Source organism: Danio rerio, chromosome 10 (assembly GCF_049306965.1).
Source record: "Danio rerio strain Tuebingen ecotype United States chromosome 10, GRCz12tu, whole genome shotgun sequence".
Lineage (NCBI taxonomy): Eukaryota > Metazoa > Chordata > Actinopteri > Cypriniformes > Danionidae > Danio > Danio rerio.
The window spans coordinates 50691514-50710860 of NC_133185.1; the positions used below are offsets into that span (position 1 = coordinate 50691514).

General features: G+C 43.5%; 3 protein-coding genes across 6 annotated transcripts in view; all 3 read left to right on the forward strand.

Annotated features, from left to right (window-relative positions):
• sbno1 (strawberry notch homolog 1 (Drosophila)) overlaps nt 1–9793 on the forward strand; it is a 32685-nt gene extending 22892 nt beyond the window's left edge. Inside the window, 11 exon segments of the mRNA NM_001199916.2 lie at nt 199–311; nt 417–488; nt 1741–1840; nt 1920–1994; nt 2075–2221; nt 4092–4186; nt 4746–4832; nt 4915–5052; nt 5476–5552; nt 5723–5916; nt 9229–9793. Of these exon segments, the coding sequence (NP_001186845.2) occupies nt 199–311; nt 417–488; nt 1741–1840; nt 1920–1994; nt 2075–2221; nt 4092–4186; nt 4746–4832; nt 4915–5052; nt 5476–5552; nt 5723–5916; nt 9229–9371 (1241 nt within the window). The 3' untranslated portion in view covers nt 9372–9793.
• cdk2ap1 (cyclin dependent kinase 2 associated protein 1) lies at nt 9409–18093 on the forward strand. 3 transcript variants are annotated; one of them, XM_073915298.1, is made up of 4 exons: nt 9409–10085; nt 15247–15337; nt 15527–15653; nt 17678–18093. In XM_073915298.1, the coding sequence occupies exons 2-4, from the start codon at nt 15269–15271 to the stop codon at nt 17743–17745; spliced, it is 264 nt and encodes an 87-aa protein (XP_073771399.1). In that variant the 5' UTR covers nt 9409–10085; nt 15247–15268; the 3' UTR covers nt 17746–18093. The 3 variants fall into 3 exon arrangements, with proteins under 3 accessions (XP_073771399.1, XP_073771398.1, XP_017213656.1); XM_073915297.1 differs by having other exon boundaries at nt 9409–9911; XM_017358167.3 differs by lacking the exon at nt 9409–10085 and adding an exon at nt 13899–14006.
• Nucleotides 18094–18794: 701 nt separating this feature from the next.
• mphosph9 (M-phase phosphoprotein 9) overlaps nt 18795–19347 on the forward strand; it is a 31406-nt gene continuing 30853 nt past the window's right edge. For both annotated transcript variants that reach the window (XM_073915280.1, XM_073915282.1), the window contains exon 1: nt 18795–18872. The gene's annotated coding sequence lies outside the window, so the exon portion shown is untranslated. The remainder of the gene's footprint in view (nt 18873–19347) is intronic.

Below are 19347 nucleotides of genomic sequence, written 5' to 3' on the forward strand. Positions count from 1 at the left end.
TGTGTGTGTGTGTGTGTGTGTGTGTGAGAGGGTTTTCATCAGTAAGTGCAGTCTAGCGTGCACAGTTTATTTCAATTGCATATTATTTTAATCAATGCAAATGATTAGACATTGATCACATTTAGTGTATTATTAGTGTAGAGCTGTATGGAAAGTGTGTGTTTTCAGTCTACTCACGCTGTATTTGTCCCCACACAGGTCGTACACACAGATCTAACCAGGTCACAGCACCAGAGTATGTGTTCCTGATCTCAGAGCTGGCTGGAGAGCAGAGATTCGCCTCTATAGTGGCCAAACGCCTGGAGAGTCTGGTGCGTCGGCAGCACACACACACACACACACACACACACACACACACCGATAGCTTGGGCAGATTGAACTGTGTGTGTCTAATCGTGCTTGTGTGGGTCAAACAGGGCGCTTTAACACATGGAGACAGAAGAGCCACCGAGACCAGAGACCTCAGCCGCTTTAACTTCGACAATAAAGTGAGTCTGGAGTACACACACACACACACACACACACACACACACACACACACACACAGATGACTGGTGTAGAGTTATTAAGGAACACATCTACTGTAATTGTCAGTGCAGACGCCTGCAGCACAGTCTGGTTCAGTTGTATGTCTTTATTCTGTTGTTTTTCCTCTTCATCATTGTGTGAACTCTCTGTTAGTTAGTTTATTGCTTTGTCTCATTCAGCATGATGAAATGTGTAGGTGTAATACATTATTTACAGGAGGGAAATGTCTCCATTTCTTTCTGGTTACCGTTATAAACAGTATAATTGTGATTATGATTTTCCCTCATAATCAGGCAGCCCTGCATCTTGTGAGAGAGAGTGTGAGAGCTTATTAATATTCATGACCCTTCCAAATATGGTCAAAGCCATCCAGCGCATATTAGGGCCAATGGGGTATATGCCGAGCTAGTGTTGTTTCCATGCTGAAACTTCTGGTGAGCTGTTATTGTGAGTTTTTTTATCATTTTATACGGTTCCTTTTACAGCATCGATGTTGTAATGTCATTAAAATACATTCAGTTAAACAGACTGGCTTTTTCATTTAGTTGCTCAAGCCTAAAACGAGACAAAAAGCAGTTTACTTGCACGCGCCTGTCAGAATCAGCAGGCTAGCGCAGAAGCTCCATTGAATATACTGGGGTAAAATAAATGCTGGTATTATAAACACATGGTGGGGGAAATGTACTTTAATGCAGTGCTTCTTGTGCAATCTGAGAGCCACTTTACATCAGATATATCACACAGCCACCTTAAACGCGCCGGTTTTGCATTGGCATACAGTTCACCGGAAGAGCTTAGCTCAGGTACTGGCTAATTAAAAGTCCCATAAGCATGCTTCAGCATATACCCTATTGATTGTGTGAGTAATGGAGCTGTGTGTGACCTCAGGCATTGACATAAAATGATCAGAGCTCATTAATATTCATGACCCTTCCAAATATAAAGCCGTCCATTGCATATTAGGGCCAATAAATTGTATAAGAAATGGAGATGTGTCATGAGGCAGTGGCATGAGCTGATTAAAGCTCATTAATATTCATGACTCTTCCAAATATGGTCAAATCCATCTGTCACATATTAGGGCCAAATTTTCAGGAAGAGTTTTTGCACTCACCTTAGCCGCTTGCTATTTAGACATTAGAGAACAGTGTAATCTTGTTTTAATGTGTTCTGCCGCACGGTTAAACCCATCTGCTGTTTCCCTCTGTGCAGTATGGCAGAAACGCTCTGGAGATCGTCATGAAGTCCATCGTGAGTCTGGACTCTCCTCTGGTGTCTCCTCCTGCTGACTTTGATGGAGATTTCTTTAAAGGTACAGTCTGCGCTCTCGTATTCATCACAGGAGACTGGAAACCCACACGTATCTTAGTGTTGATGTGTGTGTTTGACAGAAATCCGCAATGGCTTGATCGGCGTGGGGCTGATAAACGTGGAGGACCGGTCTGGAGTTCTCTCGCTGGACAAAGGTCAGACGCTCTCCGCTACTCTCTCCGCTTCTGCATTCATGTTTAATTCTGACTTTAATGTCTTCACATCTTCTTCAAAGATTACAACAACATCGGGAAGTTCCTGAACAGGATTCTGGGAATGGAGGTGCAGCAGCAGAACGCTCTGTTTCAGTATTTCTCCGACACGCTGAGCGCCGTCATCCAGAACGCCAAGAAGAGCGGCAGATACGACATGGGCATTTTAGGTGAGCAGCTCTTTTAAACCAGACGCTTTTGTTGAAACACACAGACTTTAACCCTCAGGATGCGTTTAGAAACAGAACTCTGACTCCAGAACTCTGGAGAACTCTGACTCCACTGAATCGGCTCTTTTAGACCTTCTCTTTGACTTTTTGCTAAGAGTGTCACGATCCTCCAAATCCTCGATTCGATTACATTTTCCATTCTGAAGGCACGATTCGATTCGATTTTCGATTATGAATAATTAATGAATGACCAATTAATTATTAGTAGCCTACCGTTTAAACTACCTGACCTGCATGGTCTTTGTTTTACCCATAAACAAATCATACAGTAAATGAATAAAGGCAAGACACACACATAATTACCACCTGTCAATCACTTTTTCTGCGGGACTCGTGAATAGGCAGTGATCTGTGTCGTTATAATGGCGTCTGTAAAAAAGACGCACAACCAACAGGAACCAGCCAACAGTATCTGAGGTGTTTGCTAAAATGACTAAGTACAAGTGAGTGAAAGATTGAAGCAGTCCTCTGACTGCCTGCACCTGCTGTCTCGAGCGCATGGCTGTGTGTGTGTCTGTGTTTGTGTGGTCACGCGATGTGCATTTTCAGAGGTAGTGAGGAAGGAGGGCTGCTCAGAAATGCTACACGCCACTGTGGATGTCAAATCGTTGTCGTTCTAAAATGCCATTTAAAAACAAAGACAGTGTAAACAGGGCCTGAGTGTGTACTTTTCGCCAGCGGATTTGCAACGGGGCGGGCGGAGGATCGCGATGCCGGTGTTGTCTATCGGACGAACCGTACGTAATACGTACATAGCAGAGCTTGCAAAACTTTTTTTTTTTTTGTCGACAACACAAACGTTGTCAACATAACAAAACATACATAACATAAAATCCAAAATGCTTACTCACCGGCGACTTCATTGAAAGAGGAGAGGGTTTAAGCTCTGTCGACGGGTCTCCTGCGTCTGCAGTTCAACAAGCACTTCAACAAGCCTGTTATTTTCCCGCTTGGCAAGCCAAGCTGACGTGACATGGGGGCGACGATCGACGATTCTATTTTTTGATTCGATAATCGAAATTGAGCATAAATTTGTGACACCCCTACTTTTTACAGTTAAACATTTTCTTTAGTGAAATTAACAAATATTACATGCAAGATGTACATGAACAACAAAGAGAAAATCTCTGAACTGCCATAAATCTGAAAAACCTGCAGCTTGTGTTTATTTAGCAGTGACTGGTTTGATTGTGAATGTCTGATCTTTCCATTCCTAAAGTGTTCAGTCACCAGACTCCTATTTTAGTGCATATATCTGTTTAAATGCACCAGAAATGGTCTATATTCACTGAGAAACATCTACAAATATTCATTTTCAGAAGAGGTGTGCTCATCTATGCTGAGCTCTGTGTACATACTAATATAATTATATAAATAAATGATCTGAATCTGAAATTATCCATAAATTTTATATGTTAAAAAATAAATTTACCCTCATGTTGTCAACTGTGTTCTTTACTTATATATATATATATATATATATATATATATATATATATATATATATATATATATATATATATATATATATATATATATATATATAAATGTGTAATTTAACGGGTATTTATTTAAAGTACCTCTTTCATTGGAATGAGTAGAAACAGCCCAAGTGCTTTTGAACTGGAGATTGCACAATAAGAGTCCACATCTATGAAGCACAAATGATGCTTTTACTCTTTAAAATCGATCTGCTTAGCAGTGCGCACAGCGTGTCCCGCATGTTTAATGATGGTTTAGTATATTTAGTGTAATCCTGTGTGTGTGTGTGTGTGTGTGTGTGTGTGTGTGTGTGTGTGTGTGTGTGTAGATTTGGGCTCTGGAGATGAGAAGGTGAAGAAGGTGGACGTGAAGAAGTTTCTGACTCCTGGATATTCCACATCAGGACACGTGGAGCTCTACACTGTACGTATGTGTGTGTGTGTGTGTGTGTGCGTGTGCGTGTGTGTGTGGGGTCAGGTTTTTTGGTGTGTGTGCCTTTGTGTCATCAGAGTTGGTGTGTGTGTGTGTGTGTGCATGCCAACAGGTTTGATCTGTGTGGTCTGGTTTGGTGTGTGCATGCATATCATCAGGTTGTGTGTGTGTGTGTGTGTGTGTGTGTGTGTGTGTGTGTGTGTGTGTGTGTGTGTGTGTGTGTGTGTGTGTGTGTGTGTGTGTGTGTGTGTGTGTGTGTGTGTGTGTGTGTGTGTGTGTGTGTGCGTGCGCGTGTGCGCGCGCGCACTCCAACAGGTTTTGTGTGTGCGCGCATGTCATCAGATGTGTCATCAGGTGTGTGCATGTGTGTCGTTAAGTTTGGTGTGTGTGAACCCCAACAGGTTTTTTTGTGTGCGCGTGCATGCTGGCCAACAGGTTTTGTGTGTGTGTCATCAGGTTAGATGTGTGCATGAGTAGTTGCTGATCGTGTGTGTGTGTGTCTAGTTGCCAATTTATTGTGTCTAGTTACTGATGTTGTGTGTGTGTTCAGGTCAGTGTGGAGAGGGGGATGTCATGGGAGGAAGCCACACATGTCTGGGCTGATCAGAACGGGCCTGATGACGGCTTCTACGTGCAGGTGAGGACACAAATGCACATGCATGCATACAGACACACACACACTCGCACTGAGCATCACCTGTGCTGCGTTTCCTCCTCAGGTGCGCAATAATAAGAAGATCGCCATCCTGGTGAAGGAGGTAAACCCGCGGAAGAGGCTCTTCATGGTCTACAGACCCAACATCGGGAAACAGGTCAAGCTGGAGACCTACACCGACATCAAGAAGAGGAGCAAGAAGGTAAAGAGTAATAATAATGATGACCACACTTATAATGTCCACTCAGCACACCTGCCCCAGCTGCAGTCGATCACTGAACGCTTCAGACACACACAGCGGGTTCCTGTCTCCTGGAGATATGGATATTCTGTGGATGAAGATTTGGAACTGTAAAATGTTCAGCCCAGCCCTGATTTAAAGTCTGTGTGAAATTAAAATGTTCATTTAGTTTTAGTTGTTCTTGAAATGAACCATTAATCCATGTTAATTCACTCAGCCGCTCCTCCTCTCACCATCAGTTTGCTCTGAGGGAATGATGTGCAAAGGAAAGCTCCGCCCCCTACTGAATATTCAGTTTCAGTTGGATGTTCATTAGCATACTGAGATGAGTCTCGGCTACTTCGGGCTCACGCAGCTTTAATGTTCTGTCTCTGATGTGGACAGGTTCTGTCTGATGATGCCAAACAGCACTGGATGGATCAGTACAGCTGCTCTGCTGACGTCTGCTCACACGCTTACTGGTACTGCACACTTCATTCACTGCTGTTCCTGCAGCTATAAGTGCTTGTGTTATCTGATTTATTAATCAGTGCTGCTCTTTTCATTTGTTTATTTATTGTACAATGAATGATAAAGAAACCGTTATGATTGTTTTGATTTTGTGTGTGTGTGTGTGTGTGTGTGTGTGCAGGCGAGGGAACTGTAAGAAGGCGTCAGTGGGTCTGCAGTGTGAGATCGGCCTGCGCTGCAGAACGTATTTCGTGCTCTGCGGCTCCGTGCTCAGCGTCTGGACCAAAGTGGAGGGAGTTCTGGCGTCCGTCAGCGGAGCCAACGTCAAGATGCAGATCGTGCGCTTGAGGACGGAGGACGGTCAGAGGATTGTGGGTAAGTGGACAAACTCATGATTCAGAAAACCAACAGTGCAAAAAGCACTGACAGCGCTTCACTCTCCACGTGTGTGTATGTCACAGTCTCATTCCACACTGGGTTAAACTGACTGATTTCCTCAACATTCTACACACAATCCCCCATCATGACCATGTGGAGAGAGTTTTAGAAATTGTTGCAGATTTATTAAAGATAAAAAGCTGAAGAATCAGATGTTCATCAGTGTTCACAGCCTTTGCTCTAGACTCTGTTGATGCTCCTTTGTCAGTGATTACAGCCTCGAGTCTTGTTGAATATGATGCTCGAGCTCTGCACAGCTGTCTTTGGGAATGTTTGCCCGTTCCTCTTTGCAGGACCTCTCAAGCTCTATCAGGTTGGATGGGAAGTGACGGTGTACAGCCATCTTCAGATCTCTCCAGAGATGTTCAACAGGATTTAGGTCTGGGCTCTGGCTGGGCCGCTGCATTGATATGTTGGTGGTGTGCTTTGGGTCATTGTCCTGCTGGAAGATGAAGCATCACCCCAGTCTGAGGTGGAGAGCACTCTTGTGCAGGTCTTCATTCAGGATGTCTCTGTACATCGCTGCATTCATCTTTCCCTCTATCCTGACTAGTCTTTCAGTTCCTGCTGCTGAAACACATCCCCACAGCATGATGCCAACACCACCATGCTTCACTGTAGGGATGCTGTTAGCCTGCTGATGAGCGCCGCCTGCTGTTCTCCACACGTAACGCCTGGCGTTCACTCCAAACAGTTCAGTTTGAGTCTCATCAGAGCAGAGAGTTTAGTTTCTGATGCTCTGAGAGTCCTGCAGATGGTAAACTCCAGGCGGGGAGTGTCTTCCGTCTGCCCGCTCTACCATACAGATGCCTGATTGGTGGATTGCTGCACAGATGGTTGTCCTTCTGTAAGGTTCTCCTCTCTCCACAGAAGAACGCTGGAGCTCAGACAGAGTGACCATCGGGTTATTGATCACCTCCCTGACTGAAGCTCTTCTCCCCCGATCACTCAGCTTAGATGTCCGGCCAGCTCTAGGAAGAGTCCTGCTGGTTAAACATCTTCCACTGACGGATGATGGAGGCCGCTGTGCTCACTGGAGCTTTCAGAGCAGCAGAAATGTTTCTGTCACCTTCCCCAGCTTTGTGCCTCCAGACAATCCTGTCTCGGAGGTCTACAGACAATTCCTTTGTCTTCATGCTTGGTTTGTGCTTTGACATGCTCTGTCAACCCTGGGCTCTTATATAGACAGGTGTAGCCTGATCAGATCATGTCCATCAGCTGAATTGAGCACAGCTGAACTCCAATGAAGCTGCTGAGACATCTCAGGAATGACCAGTGGAGACAGAATGACTAAACTCAACTTGGAGCTTTACACCCAAAGGCTGTGAACACTGATGTACACCTGATTTATCAGCTTTTTGTTTTTAATAAATCTGCAACAATTTCTAAAACTCTTTCTTGACATGGTCATGATGGGGGATTGTGTGTAGAATGTTGAGGAAATCAATTAATTTAATGCGTTTAGTAATAAAGCTGTATCATACACATGTGGAGAGTGAAGCGCTGTCAGTTCTCTCAGGATGCTCTGTATATTCACTGCGAGTCCTTTATTATGCAGCATAGTGTTTCTACTAAACCCGGACTTCAGACACACCACTCACACAGATACTGTATTAAACCAGGGTCCCCGCGGGGTCTTAAAAAGTGTTAAAGTCTTAAATTAAAAAATCGAAATTAAGGGCTTTAAAAAGTGTTAAATTCGCTGTTCTGGGTCTTAAATATTTCTGCACTGGTCTTATTTTTGTGATGTCCATGTACCGCTACATCTAATGCTCATTTAAATTCTTGTTATTGTTGCTTGGTTTTTGGGGTGTTGTAGTTCTTCTGTATTTCACTAGTCCAATTGTAATTTGCGGTATTACAACTACAAAAAAGTCAGCTTGCAATAGCCAATCAGCTTTCTGTTATTAAACTCAGTGCGCGCGGTGAATGTGACGTCATCGCTGTGTTTGCGGTAGTTCGCTTTGAGTGTGCGTGATGATTTCGGCTGGCAGAGTGTGCCGTTATTTCACTGACAAATGTCGCAAGTGCAGTTTTATAAGTCGGGAGCGCTGTAATACGAGAGAGCGAATCTCTGCTCACGCACCGGTTTCCTTCATAGACAAAACTGCTCGCGAGCTCTCAAAACACCGGCTGCTCACGTGCGAATGATCTGCTCTCGCTCGGTCGCACTCCTCTCGTGCTTTTCCAGAGATGCTTCAGCGTACTGTAGTGTTAAGAATAGTGAACTGATAAATGAAATACAGTGCAGTTTTACTACAGTAAAGTGTGGTGAATTGTAGAATAATATACAATATATTGTAAAAAACTTAAGCACTGGGGAGTTTATTATACACTTACCATAGCAACTGTAGTATTACCACAACAGAGTAACTGAAGCACTTTACTGTACTTCACACAACACTGTACAGCAGACACGTGTGCACTTTATTTCAGTGATAAAATGGGACTGATAGTGGGATTTATTTGAAGAGTGAACAGTACAGTAGGCTATAATACATAATCAAGTCTTTACCTATTTTCTATCACAGCTACACTTCTGCTTGCCAGATTGACCAATAATTATTGGCTAGAAACTGCAACAGCCATGGGAAAGGAGGAAAGCTTTTGTAAAACTTTGGGAAAACTCTGAGGGATGAGTTTGTTAAAACAAAAAAGAGGCCTTCAAAAACATCTTCAGTGATGATGATGATGATCTTTTTACTCGTCTGATTTTACTGTCTGTTGTTTTGGAGTGCCCCCTGTCAAAAATATATCTCAATGGTGAACGTGTCGAGTATAAAAGTCTTAATCTGTTTTGTGAGTTGTGCGGCGCCAGGTGAAAGTATAAATCTGCATTTAGATGTTTGTTTTTCTGTAGTTCACTGGTGCATTTAACCTGACTTTACTACTGTTCAATCTAAATAACTTTATTTTACCCCTAATTTTGTGCTTCTACATTTTCTGTCGTGTGTTCTTGATATTGCGATATAGGTCTTAAATTTAATACTTAATGGTCTTAAAAAGATCGTAAAAGGTCTTAAATTTGACATCATGATATCTGCAGAGACGCTGTTAACATGCTATACAGTGCAGAAGTGTGTGATTCGGGACACAGCCAGAGCCTCACTCCTCCTCCGTGTGTGTGTGTGTGTGTGTGTGTGTGTGTGTGTGTGTGTGTGTGTGTGTGTGTGTGTGTGTGTGTGTGTGTGTGTGTGTGTGTGTGTGTGTGTGTGTGTGTGTGTGTGTGTGTGTGTGTGTTTTCCTCAGGTCTGATCATCCCGCAGAACTGTGTGTCTCCGCTGGTCAACATCCTGTCATCATCAGATCAGAGTCAGCAGCTGGCGGTGCAGCAGCAACATTTATGGCAGCAGCTGCACCCGCAGAGCCTCACACACACACCTCTCACGTAACACACACACACACACAGGACAGACCGACTGCGCTCAGGGTTTCCCACAGTCCCCCGGGGTCTGCTTCTCCTCCAGCATGCGGACAGACGCTCTGCATGGATCAGCTCCGCTTCAGGACGTGGCTCTGTCTCCTGGCCGTCTGAGAGCGTGTGGCGGGCCGGCTGGAGCCTCTCCAACTCTTGCTTTTTAATGGTTCTTGTTTTTGTGTTGTTGTGTGGAGGAGCGGCTCCCGGAGCTCGTCTGCTGTACATGTTGGACTCTTCTCTCTCCGTGTATATCTGACATGTGATGTTCTTCTGCTCTGCGTGTCCTTCATCTCTGCACGAGTTGCACTACTGACGGATCTGATGTACAGAGAATATAACTGACTGCAAGACCTCTACCTCTTGCATTTGACCAATAAATCTTGTGGATTACCTCGATTTGACGGCTGTGGTTCATGTGATGTGCTCCTCTGTTGTGTTCAGCTCAGTGGAGGAGAGGAGACGGCACGCCTGCTCACCTTTACATTCTGCAGTTCATCTGCAGTTATAAGTGAGAGTAAGTGAATCATGTGCATTTATACAGTTCATACACATGACGACAACACCACCAGTGTGCAGGACAACAGCGCCAGTGCTTCACCACACACCAGCTAGAGGTGGAGTGGAGAGACAGTGATGGAGCCAGTTCAGTGGATGGAGCTGATGGAGGGAGTTTGGCCAGGACACCGAGGTTACACCCCTACTCTTTACCAGAAGTGCCCTGAGGTTATTAATGAGCACAGATAGTCAGGAGCTTTGTTTTAGGTCTCATCTGTAAGACTGAAAACCACTGATAGCCCCACCCTAAATTACTGAAAGCTCTGCCCTAAATTACTGATAGCCCCACCCTAAATTACTGAAAGCTCTGCCCTAAATTACTGATAGCCCCACCCTAAATTACTGATAGCCCCTCCCTAAATTACTGATAGCCCCTCCCTAAATTACTGATAGCCCCTCTCTAAACTACTGATAGCCCCTCTCTAAATTACTGATAGCCCCTCCCTAAATTACTGATAGCCCCTCCCTAAATTACTGATAGCCCCTCCCTAAATTACTGATAGCCCCTCTCTAAATTACTGATAGCCCCTCCCTAAATTACTGATAGCCCCACCCTAAACTACTGATAGCCCCTCCCTAAATTACTGATAGCCCCGCCCTAAATTACTGATAGCCCCACCCTAAATTACTGATAGCTCAGCCCTAAATTACTGATAGCCCCACCCTAAATTACTGAAAGCTCCGCCCTAAATTACTGATAGCCCCACCCTAAATTACTGATAGCCCCTCTCTAAATTACTGATAGCCCCACCCTAAATTACTGATAGCTCCTCCCTAAATTACTGATAGCCCCTCTCTAAATTACTGATAGCCCCTCCCTAAATTACTGATAGCCCCACCCTAAACTACTGATAGCCCCTCCCTAAATTACTGATAGCCCCTCCCTAAATTACTGATAGCCCCACCCTAAACTACTGATAGCCCCTCCCTAAATTACTGATAGCCCCTCCCTAAATTACTGATAGCCCCTCCCTAAATTACTGATAGCCCCACCCTAAACTACTGATAGCCCACCGTAAATTACTGATAGCTCCACCCTAAATTAATGATTGCTCCGCCCTAAATTAATGATAGCCTCAACCTAAATCACTGATAGCTCCACCCTGAATTACTAATAGCCCCACCCTAAATTAATTATTGTCCCGCCCTAAATTATTGATTGCCTCACCATTAATTACTGATAGCCCCACCCTAAATGAATGATAGCCCCTCGCTAAATTGCTGATAGCCCCACCCTAAATTAATGATTGTCCCGCCTTAAATTACTGATAGCTCAACCCTAAATTGATGATTGCCCTGCCCTAAATTAATAATAGCCCCGCCCTAAATTACTGATAGCTCCACTCTAAATTAATGATAGCCCCGCCCTAAATTGTTGATAGCTCCGTCCCTAAATTAATGATTGCTCCGCCCTAAATTAATGATGGCCTCACCCTAAGTTACTGATAGCTCCACCCTAAATTAATGATTGCCCCGCCCTAAATTAATGATAGCCTCACCCTAATTTACTGATAGCTCCACCCTACATTAATGATTGCTCCGCCCTAAATTAATGATAGCCTCACCCTAAGTTACTGATAGCTCCACCCTAAATTAATGATTGCCCCGCCCTAAATTACTCATAGCTTTTCCTTGAACACAGACAGTTCAACTTTAAATTATTTCTAGCCCCGCCCTAAATTACTGAAACCTTTTCCATCCAGACACTGATGCGGCTGTGGCAAGGTAAAAAGTTGTAAGACACGATGTCGTCACGTGGAGGAGTTTATGCGTCTATAAATCACGTATTTCATATTTAGAGGGTGAAAAAACAATTCTGGCGTATTTGAAGAATTTTAAAGGGACAGTTCATCCATAACTGACAATGCACTCACCCGAGAGTGTGTTAAACTGTTATAGGCTTCACTTCTCTGTCAAACACTGAAGATGATATTTTGAAGAATGCTGGAAACCTGTAACCATTGACTACCATAGTGTCTGCTTTTCTATTATGGCAGTCAATGGTTACCGGTTTTCAACATTTTTTTTTTTTAACATCTTCAAACAGAATAGTCAGAGTCAAAAGTGAGTAAATATTGATTTTTGAGTGTACTGTCTCTTTAAAAATGTTACAAGCCTGTAACCATTGACTTCAATAGTGTGAAACAAATACAGTAGAAGTCAATGGTTACCCTTTTCCAGCGTTCTTCAAAACATCGTATTTGGTGTTCAGCAGAAGAAATAAAGGTGGTGTGAGAGTTAAAGGGTGAGTAAATGAAGACGCTATTGTCATGTGTGGGGGAACTGACCCTTTAGCTCATGGCTCTTAAACTGGATTCCTGCAGTTTTCCCCACTCCTAAAGCTGGTCAACCAATCGAGATGTTCAACACTACTAGAGACTGTTAAGCAGCTGTGTGGTGGAGATGGAGGTGGTTGGAGATGAACTATGCAGAGCTTGTTTGAGTTTGAGACGGCTGCTGTAGTTTCTTTAACACGAGTGTTCATGATCAGAACTCAAGCTTTCCCTCATTAACTGAACATGTTTATTAATACTCGCTGATGGACTTCAGTGAGCACTGCTCAGAATGACTCGTTCTCATCTTGACATGCTGTAAACCAGTGTTTCTCAACCATGCTCCTGGAGGAGCACCAGCACTGCATGTTTCGGATGTCTTCTTTGTGTGTGAGACTCATTACAGGTCACCGTCTGCTAATGAGCTAAATCAGGTGTGTTTGGTGAAGGAGACCTGGCTAATGTGCAGACCTGCTGCTCCTCCAGGAACATGGTTGAGAAACACTGCTAGAGTTGATGATGAGCTATTGGGTTATTAGGCAATAATGTGAAGTGGAATGTTCATTACTCTGCTCAGACTGCAGTTCCCACACTGTAGCACTCGTGTCCTCCACATCTGCTGCTGCTGCTGCTGTGATTCTGACTGATGTAGCTGTAATAACTCTCATCATTCAGCGGAGTGATACGCGCTCTAAACCTGCCGGAACTACTTTAGCTGTGCCTTTATCTGACAATAACCAAACACCCGAGCGTGAGCAGCAGCCAATCAGAGTGCAGCGTTCAGCAGAGCTGTATTTATGCTTCATTTTCTTTTCGACTCAGTCTCTTAATTAATCAGGGGTCATTTTGATTTAATTAAGGTGGTTTTAGTTATTAGACGCTCGTTTAATACAGTTAAAGAGCATATTATAATAATATAATGCAGATTAATCACACATGATGGAGCTCTTCCTGTCTGATGTGGAATTAAAACATGAGATCTTCTAGTTAACAGCCTGATGGACCCTGCTGCTGTCTGTGTACACTATTGCGGCCCTCAGGTCAGACACGATCCTCCTCCGCTGATCCTCCACAGTAAAGCAGATCCGGGTCATATCAGCCCTCAAATGCGTTCATCCTGAAGACACGCGCTGAATGTTCGGGTGTTCCCTCAGCAGTGTGTGTGTGTGTGTGTGTGTGTGTGTGTGTGTGTGTGCAGTATTTCAGGTATATTTTTTGGTGCGGTGTGTAGTGTGTTTATCACGGGGCGTGTGTGTGTGTGTGTGTGTGTGTGTGTGTGTGTGTGTGGCGGCTCAATATTGGCGCTCTGCATGTGTTCAGCCTTCAGTTGTTCACTTCTCTACTGTTGTGGTGATTTTAGACACGTCCGCACACTGCAGGACTAGTAACTGTAGTAAGAGCTCAGACAGGGCTCGGGGTTTCCTTCAGTCAGTCAGAGTGAGGATTAAGAATAAAATTGATCATCACTCATCAGTGAAATCCTCCCCATCCCGCCAAAATCATCTGTTTAATAGTAGTGAGGTGTGTGTGTGTGTGTGTGTGTGTGTGTGTGTGTGTGTGTGTGTGTGTGGCGTTTATCACGGGACGGGTGTGTGTGCGCGCGCTGCTGTGAGTGTGATGATGATGATGATGATGATGATGGACAGTAGTGTGGGTGTCATGAGTTGTGACGCGGCCATATTTGCCGGCGCTGCTCCGCTGTAAACAAAAGTGCGGGAGCAGAAGCGGGACGCGCCGCTGATTTCCGGGACTCTCTCCTTCCTCCGGTCGCTGATCTTCAGGTGAGTCCAGCACCGGTCACCGGGAACACCACCGGGAGGTTTCGGGGCTCCGGTGTGGCGGGGATCAGCCGTGTTTAGTGTATCGCGGAGAGAAACAGCACCTGGGGGACCGACCGACAGACAGCAGTTTCTCCCGCGCGGATTTACGGGGCGCATCCTCTCCGGTGCTCCGCCATGATCACCGTGGTGAAACACGCGCTTCCGCCGCTCCTGCACCGCGGCTCGGGGCTCCGCTGGGCGCTCGGCGGCTCTGGCTCCGCGTGGAGGCCGCGGGATCGGGCTATAGAGAACAGATCAGCCCGTGCCGTTTCCTCCATGATTGTCTCCGGGCTGCTGATTGATCGCTCAGACGGAGAGCGGCTCTGCGGACCCCTGGCGGCTGCTGGAGGAAGCGCAGATCCCGCCTGAAGCTGCAGAGCCACAGCCGCACACGATCCAGAACCACAGGTCCAGACCGGGCCGAACCATATATGGGCAATGACGGATCACACGCGGTCTTTATGATTATCCAATGAATACAGCTGTGGCCGGAAGTTAACGATAATTATTTATATTATTCAATTACTGTCTACCCTAAACCGAATCTAGTGGCCCAAATTTAGTGATCCGAATCTTGTGGTCTACATTTAGTTGCCCCAATCTTGTGGTCTGAATCTAACGGCCTAAATCTAGTGGACCGAATTGAGTGGTCAACATCTAGTGATCAAAATCTAGTGGCCTGAATCAAGTGATTCGATCTATTGGCCCCAATCTAGAGGTCCCCGTGTTGTGTGGTATGAATCTCGTGGCCCGAATCTAGTGATCTGAATTTAGTGATCCACACAGTGGCCCCAATCTAGGCAAACAGACATCATCAGAGAAGAGTAGCATGAAGATGACCAGAACACAGTGTTTCAGTGGATTAACCTGCACAGATCCAGTAACAGTGCGCTAGCACAGTAAACACTGCTCATGTTTAACTGTAAAGCTCATTTTTAATGACCGTTTACCCCAAAATGAAAAGATTTTCTCTGTAATAAAATAAAATGAAAGATTTATTAAAAGAAAAGCACTGGAGTCAAGGGTTTGAGGCGTTCAGCATTCTCAGGCAGGGTGTGGAAGTGCAGGGAGAGGAGATGAGTGTTCTGTGCCTTTAAGTGTTTTATGGGGAGTTATGCTCGCGATGCTAATCTCACATTAAAATATCAGCGCACTGTGAAGATAAAGACAAACTCACTCAGCTCTCAATGTGTGTGTGCAGGAAACCCTCCTCTGCGTCCTCCATGGCATCAGTTCAGTCTTATAAACCCATCCTGAATGACTTCGGTCCTCCTTCACTGGGCTTCCCTCAGGTACACACACACACACACACTAATATTTTTTTAGATTTTTAATAACCTGACAATAATAATTAATCTGTGATGATCGAGCAGCAGGGGTTTAAATCTCTTTTCAAACTCTCCCATTTATGCCCCAATGTTTAATATTTATAATATGGTGTGTTGTGTTGTGTTGTGTTGTGTTGTGTTGTGTTGTGTAAGGGTCCGAATGGTGGTCAGGTTCCTCAGAGTAAATATGCGGAGCTGCTGGCCATCATAGAGGAGCTGGGCAAGGAGATCAGACCCACATATGCCGGCAGTAAAAGCGCCATGGAGCGACTGAAGAGAGGTGTGTGTGTGTGTGTGTGTGTGTGTGTGCGTGTGTGCGCGCGCACGCACATATTACCTGCTTATCCTGTTACATTTTGTTATGTTAAGAGTATGTTGAGGTTATGTTAAGGATATGTTGAGGTTATGTTAAGGATATGTTGAGGTTATGTTAAGGATAAGTTGCGGTTATGTTAAGGATATGTTGAGGTTATGTTAAGGATATGTTGAGGTTATGTTAAGGGTATGTTGAGGTTATGTTAAGGATAAGTTGAGGTTATGTTGAGGATATATTGAGGTTATGTTAAGGATATGTTGAGGTTATGTTAAGGGTATGTTGAGGTTATGTTAAGGATAAGTTGAGGTTATGTTGAGGTCAGGATATGTTGAGGTTATGTTGAGGATATGTTGAGGTTATGTTAAGGATATGTTGAGGTTATGTTGAAAATATGTTGAGGTTATGTTAAGGATTTGTTGAGGTTATGTTGAGGTTATGTTAAGGATATGTTGAGGTTATGTTAAGAATAAGTTAAGGAAATGTTAAGGTTATGTTGAGGTTATGTTAAGGATTTGTTGAGGTTATGTTAAGGATATGTTGAGGTTATGTTAAGGATATGTTGAGGTTATGTTAAGGATATGTTGAGGTTATGTTAAGAATATTTTGAGGTTATGTTAAGGATATGTTGAGGTTATGTTAAGGATATGTTGAGGTTATGTTAAGGGTATGTTGAGGTTATGTTAAGGATAAGTTGAGGTTATGTTGAGGTCAGGATATGTTGAGGTTATGTTGAGGATATGTTGAGGTTATGTTAAGGATATGTTGAGGTTATGTTGAGAATATGTTGAGGTTATGTTAAGGATTTGTTGAGGTTATGTTGAGGTTATGTTAAGGATATGTTGAGGTTATGTTAAGAATAAGTTAAGGAAATGTTAAGGTTATGTTGAGGTTATGTTAAGGATTTGTTGAGGTTATGTTAAGGATATGTTGAGGTTATGTTAAGGATATGTTGAGGTTATGTTAATGATATGTTGAGGTTATGTTAAGGATATGTTGAGGTTATGTTAAGGATATGTTGAGGTTATGTTAAGGATATGTTGAGGTTATGTTAAGAATTTTTTGAGGTTATGTTAAGGATATGTTGAGGTTATGTTCTGGTTATGTCAAGGTTATGCTAAGTGTATGTTGAGGTTATGTTTTGGTTATGATGTTGAGGTTATGTTCTGGTTATGTTGAGGTTTTGTTCTGGTTATGTTCTGGTTATGTTGAGGTTATGTTCTGGTTATGTTGAGGTTATGTTCTGGTTATGTTGAGGTTATGTTCTGGTTATGTTGAGGTTATGTTCTGGTTATGTTGAGGTTATGTTCTGGTTATGTTGAGGTTATGTTCTGGTTATGTTGAGGTTATGTTCTGGTTATGTTGAGGTTATGTTCTGGTTATGTTGAGGTTATGTTCTGGTTATGTTGAAGTTATGTTGAGGTTATGTTCTGGTTATGTTGAGGTTATGTTCTGGTTATGTTGAGGTTATGTTCTGGTTATGTTGAGGTTATGTTAAGGATAAGTTATTCCTCATAGTCTTATTCTTAGCCTGGCTCTGGATCAGGCTAGCTGCAAATAATAAATCTCCAAAGTAACTTAGTTCAGCTTAATTTAGCCTGCTTTCATGAAACTGAGTCAAGGAAAATCCCAGCTGAATGTGACAGATCTCCCCAAAATCAACATTTACTATTTACAAAGCTCTTTCAGTTCCCTTCATCTGATCAACACTGAAGAAGATATTTTCAGGAATGTTGAAAACCGGTAACCATTGACTTACATAGAAGGAAAAGCTAATACTATTGAAGTCGATGGTGACAGGAATTCAGCATTTTAAATATCTTCTTTGTTTTCAGCAGATGAAGGGAACTCATAAGAGTTTGAAAGAAGTGAATGATGACAGCGTTGTAGTTTTAGGGTAAACTGTCCCTTTAAGCGCTGGTGTTGTGTGCGGTTCTGCTGTCTGGATTGTGCATTCCTCTTAGTCGATTCTCTGTTTCTGTGTTTTGAAGGCATCATTCACGCCCGGGGGCTGGTGCGCGAGTGTCTGGCAGAGACAGAGAGGAACGCCCGGTCCTAGCAGTATCTTCATCATCATTTCATCATCATCATCAAATCGCTGCCGCAGCTCTTCCAGACGACCAGCAGACGAGGAGCTGAAGAAGAGTTTCATCTTTTATACATCTTTTATATATTCTGCAGAACTGAGCAGAAGAGCACACACACACACACACACACACACACACACACACACACGCTCGCAGCGGCTCAGCATGGCTTACACCAGTCTGTGCTTTTCTTTACTCCATTCCTTTGGTCTTTATTTGTATTTATTACCTTGTGTAATGCAATGTATTTTCATGTAAAGACAGGAAGGATCACTCTTTGCAATTTTGTATATCTGTCAATAAATATGACATTCATTGTGTATTAAATGCCTCCCTTTATTTATTTATTTGTTTATTTATTTATTTGTTTATTTATGTATTTGTTTATTATTGTGTTTTAACAATACAATCATATTAACCATCATAACGACGGTCGACATCAAGTACAATAACAAACAAGGAAAATTAACAATAATAATTAAAAAATAATAAATAAGATAATAAAAAAACAGGCGATCTATCCAATTAAATAATATTTACAAAGTCTTTATTAAAACTCAGTTTGAACAGTTTTGCTGTAAACATTGTGTAAAGTAGTGATTAAACAATTAAAGTCACAAAGAAAGTTCTGCATCTTAGGCACTGATGAAGAGTTTACTGCTGTGAATATAATATTTACTCTTTTATTTATTTCTTATTTATTTGCTTGAGAATACACAATCACAGTAGATTTCAGTTGTTTTTAAAGCGTTTGTTGTACAGGATATTTACCCTTTTATATCGTAATCTGTAGGTTTCCTGACGAAGGCAGATATAGGCGGAGTCACTATAGACAAATCAACCAATCAGAGCCTCTGTTGTGCTCTTGAAATGCGCAGAAGTCCACAAAGCGGCCAATCGCGGAGTTCAGAGTGACGTTGGCTGTGCGTGCTGGCCAATCAGACGGCTCGTTTCGAACTCTCCGGGCCAATGGCGGCTCGCGGCGCAGTGTGTGTGTCAGAGAACAGCGGAAGGTTGAGCTGCAGAAGAAGAGCGCGGCCGCTGACGACACCATGGCAGGAACACACACAGTTATGATTATAGTTATGACCAGCGACTGGTAAGTGCCGCGGTGTGGAGTGTGTGTGTGTGTGTGTGTATGTGTGTGTTCAGCAGGCCACAGCTGCAGTGTGTGTTCGTGTCTCTGTGTGAGTGTGAGAGAGAGGAACAGGAAGCGCCATCGCCGAGTCTGTCAGTCAGTCAGTCAGTCAGTCTCTTTCTGTCTCACTGTGTGTGTGTGTGTGTGTGTGTGTGTGTGTGTGTGTGTGTGTTTATTTCTCTTACACGATTCAAGACTTCTAGGCACACACACTGATGCTCTCAGCATCATGTGTGACATCATTTGTGTGCGCGCGCGCGCGTGCGTGTGTGTCTCTGTGTGTGTGTGTGTGTGTGTGTGTGTGTGTGTGTGTGTGTGTGTGTGTGTGTGTGTGTGTGTGTGAAGCTGTTGTAAATCATCTCAGAAAATTAAACACACACACACACACACACACACACACACACACACACACACACACACACACTGATTCTAAAGC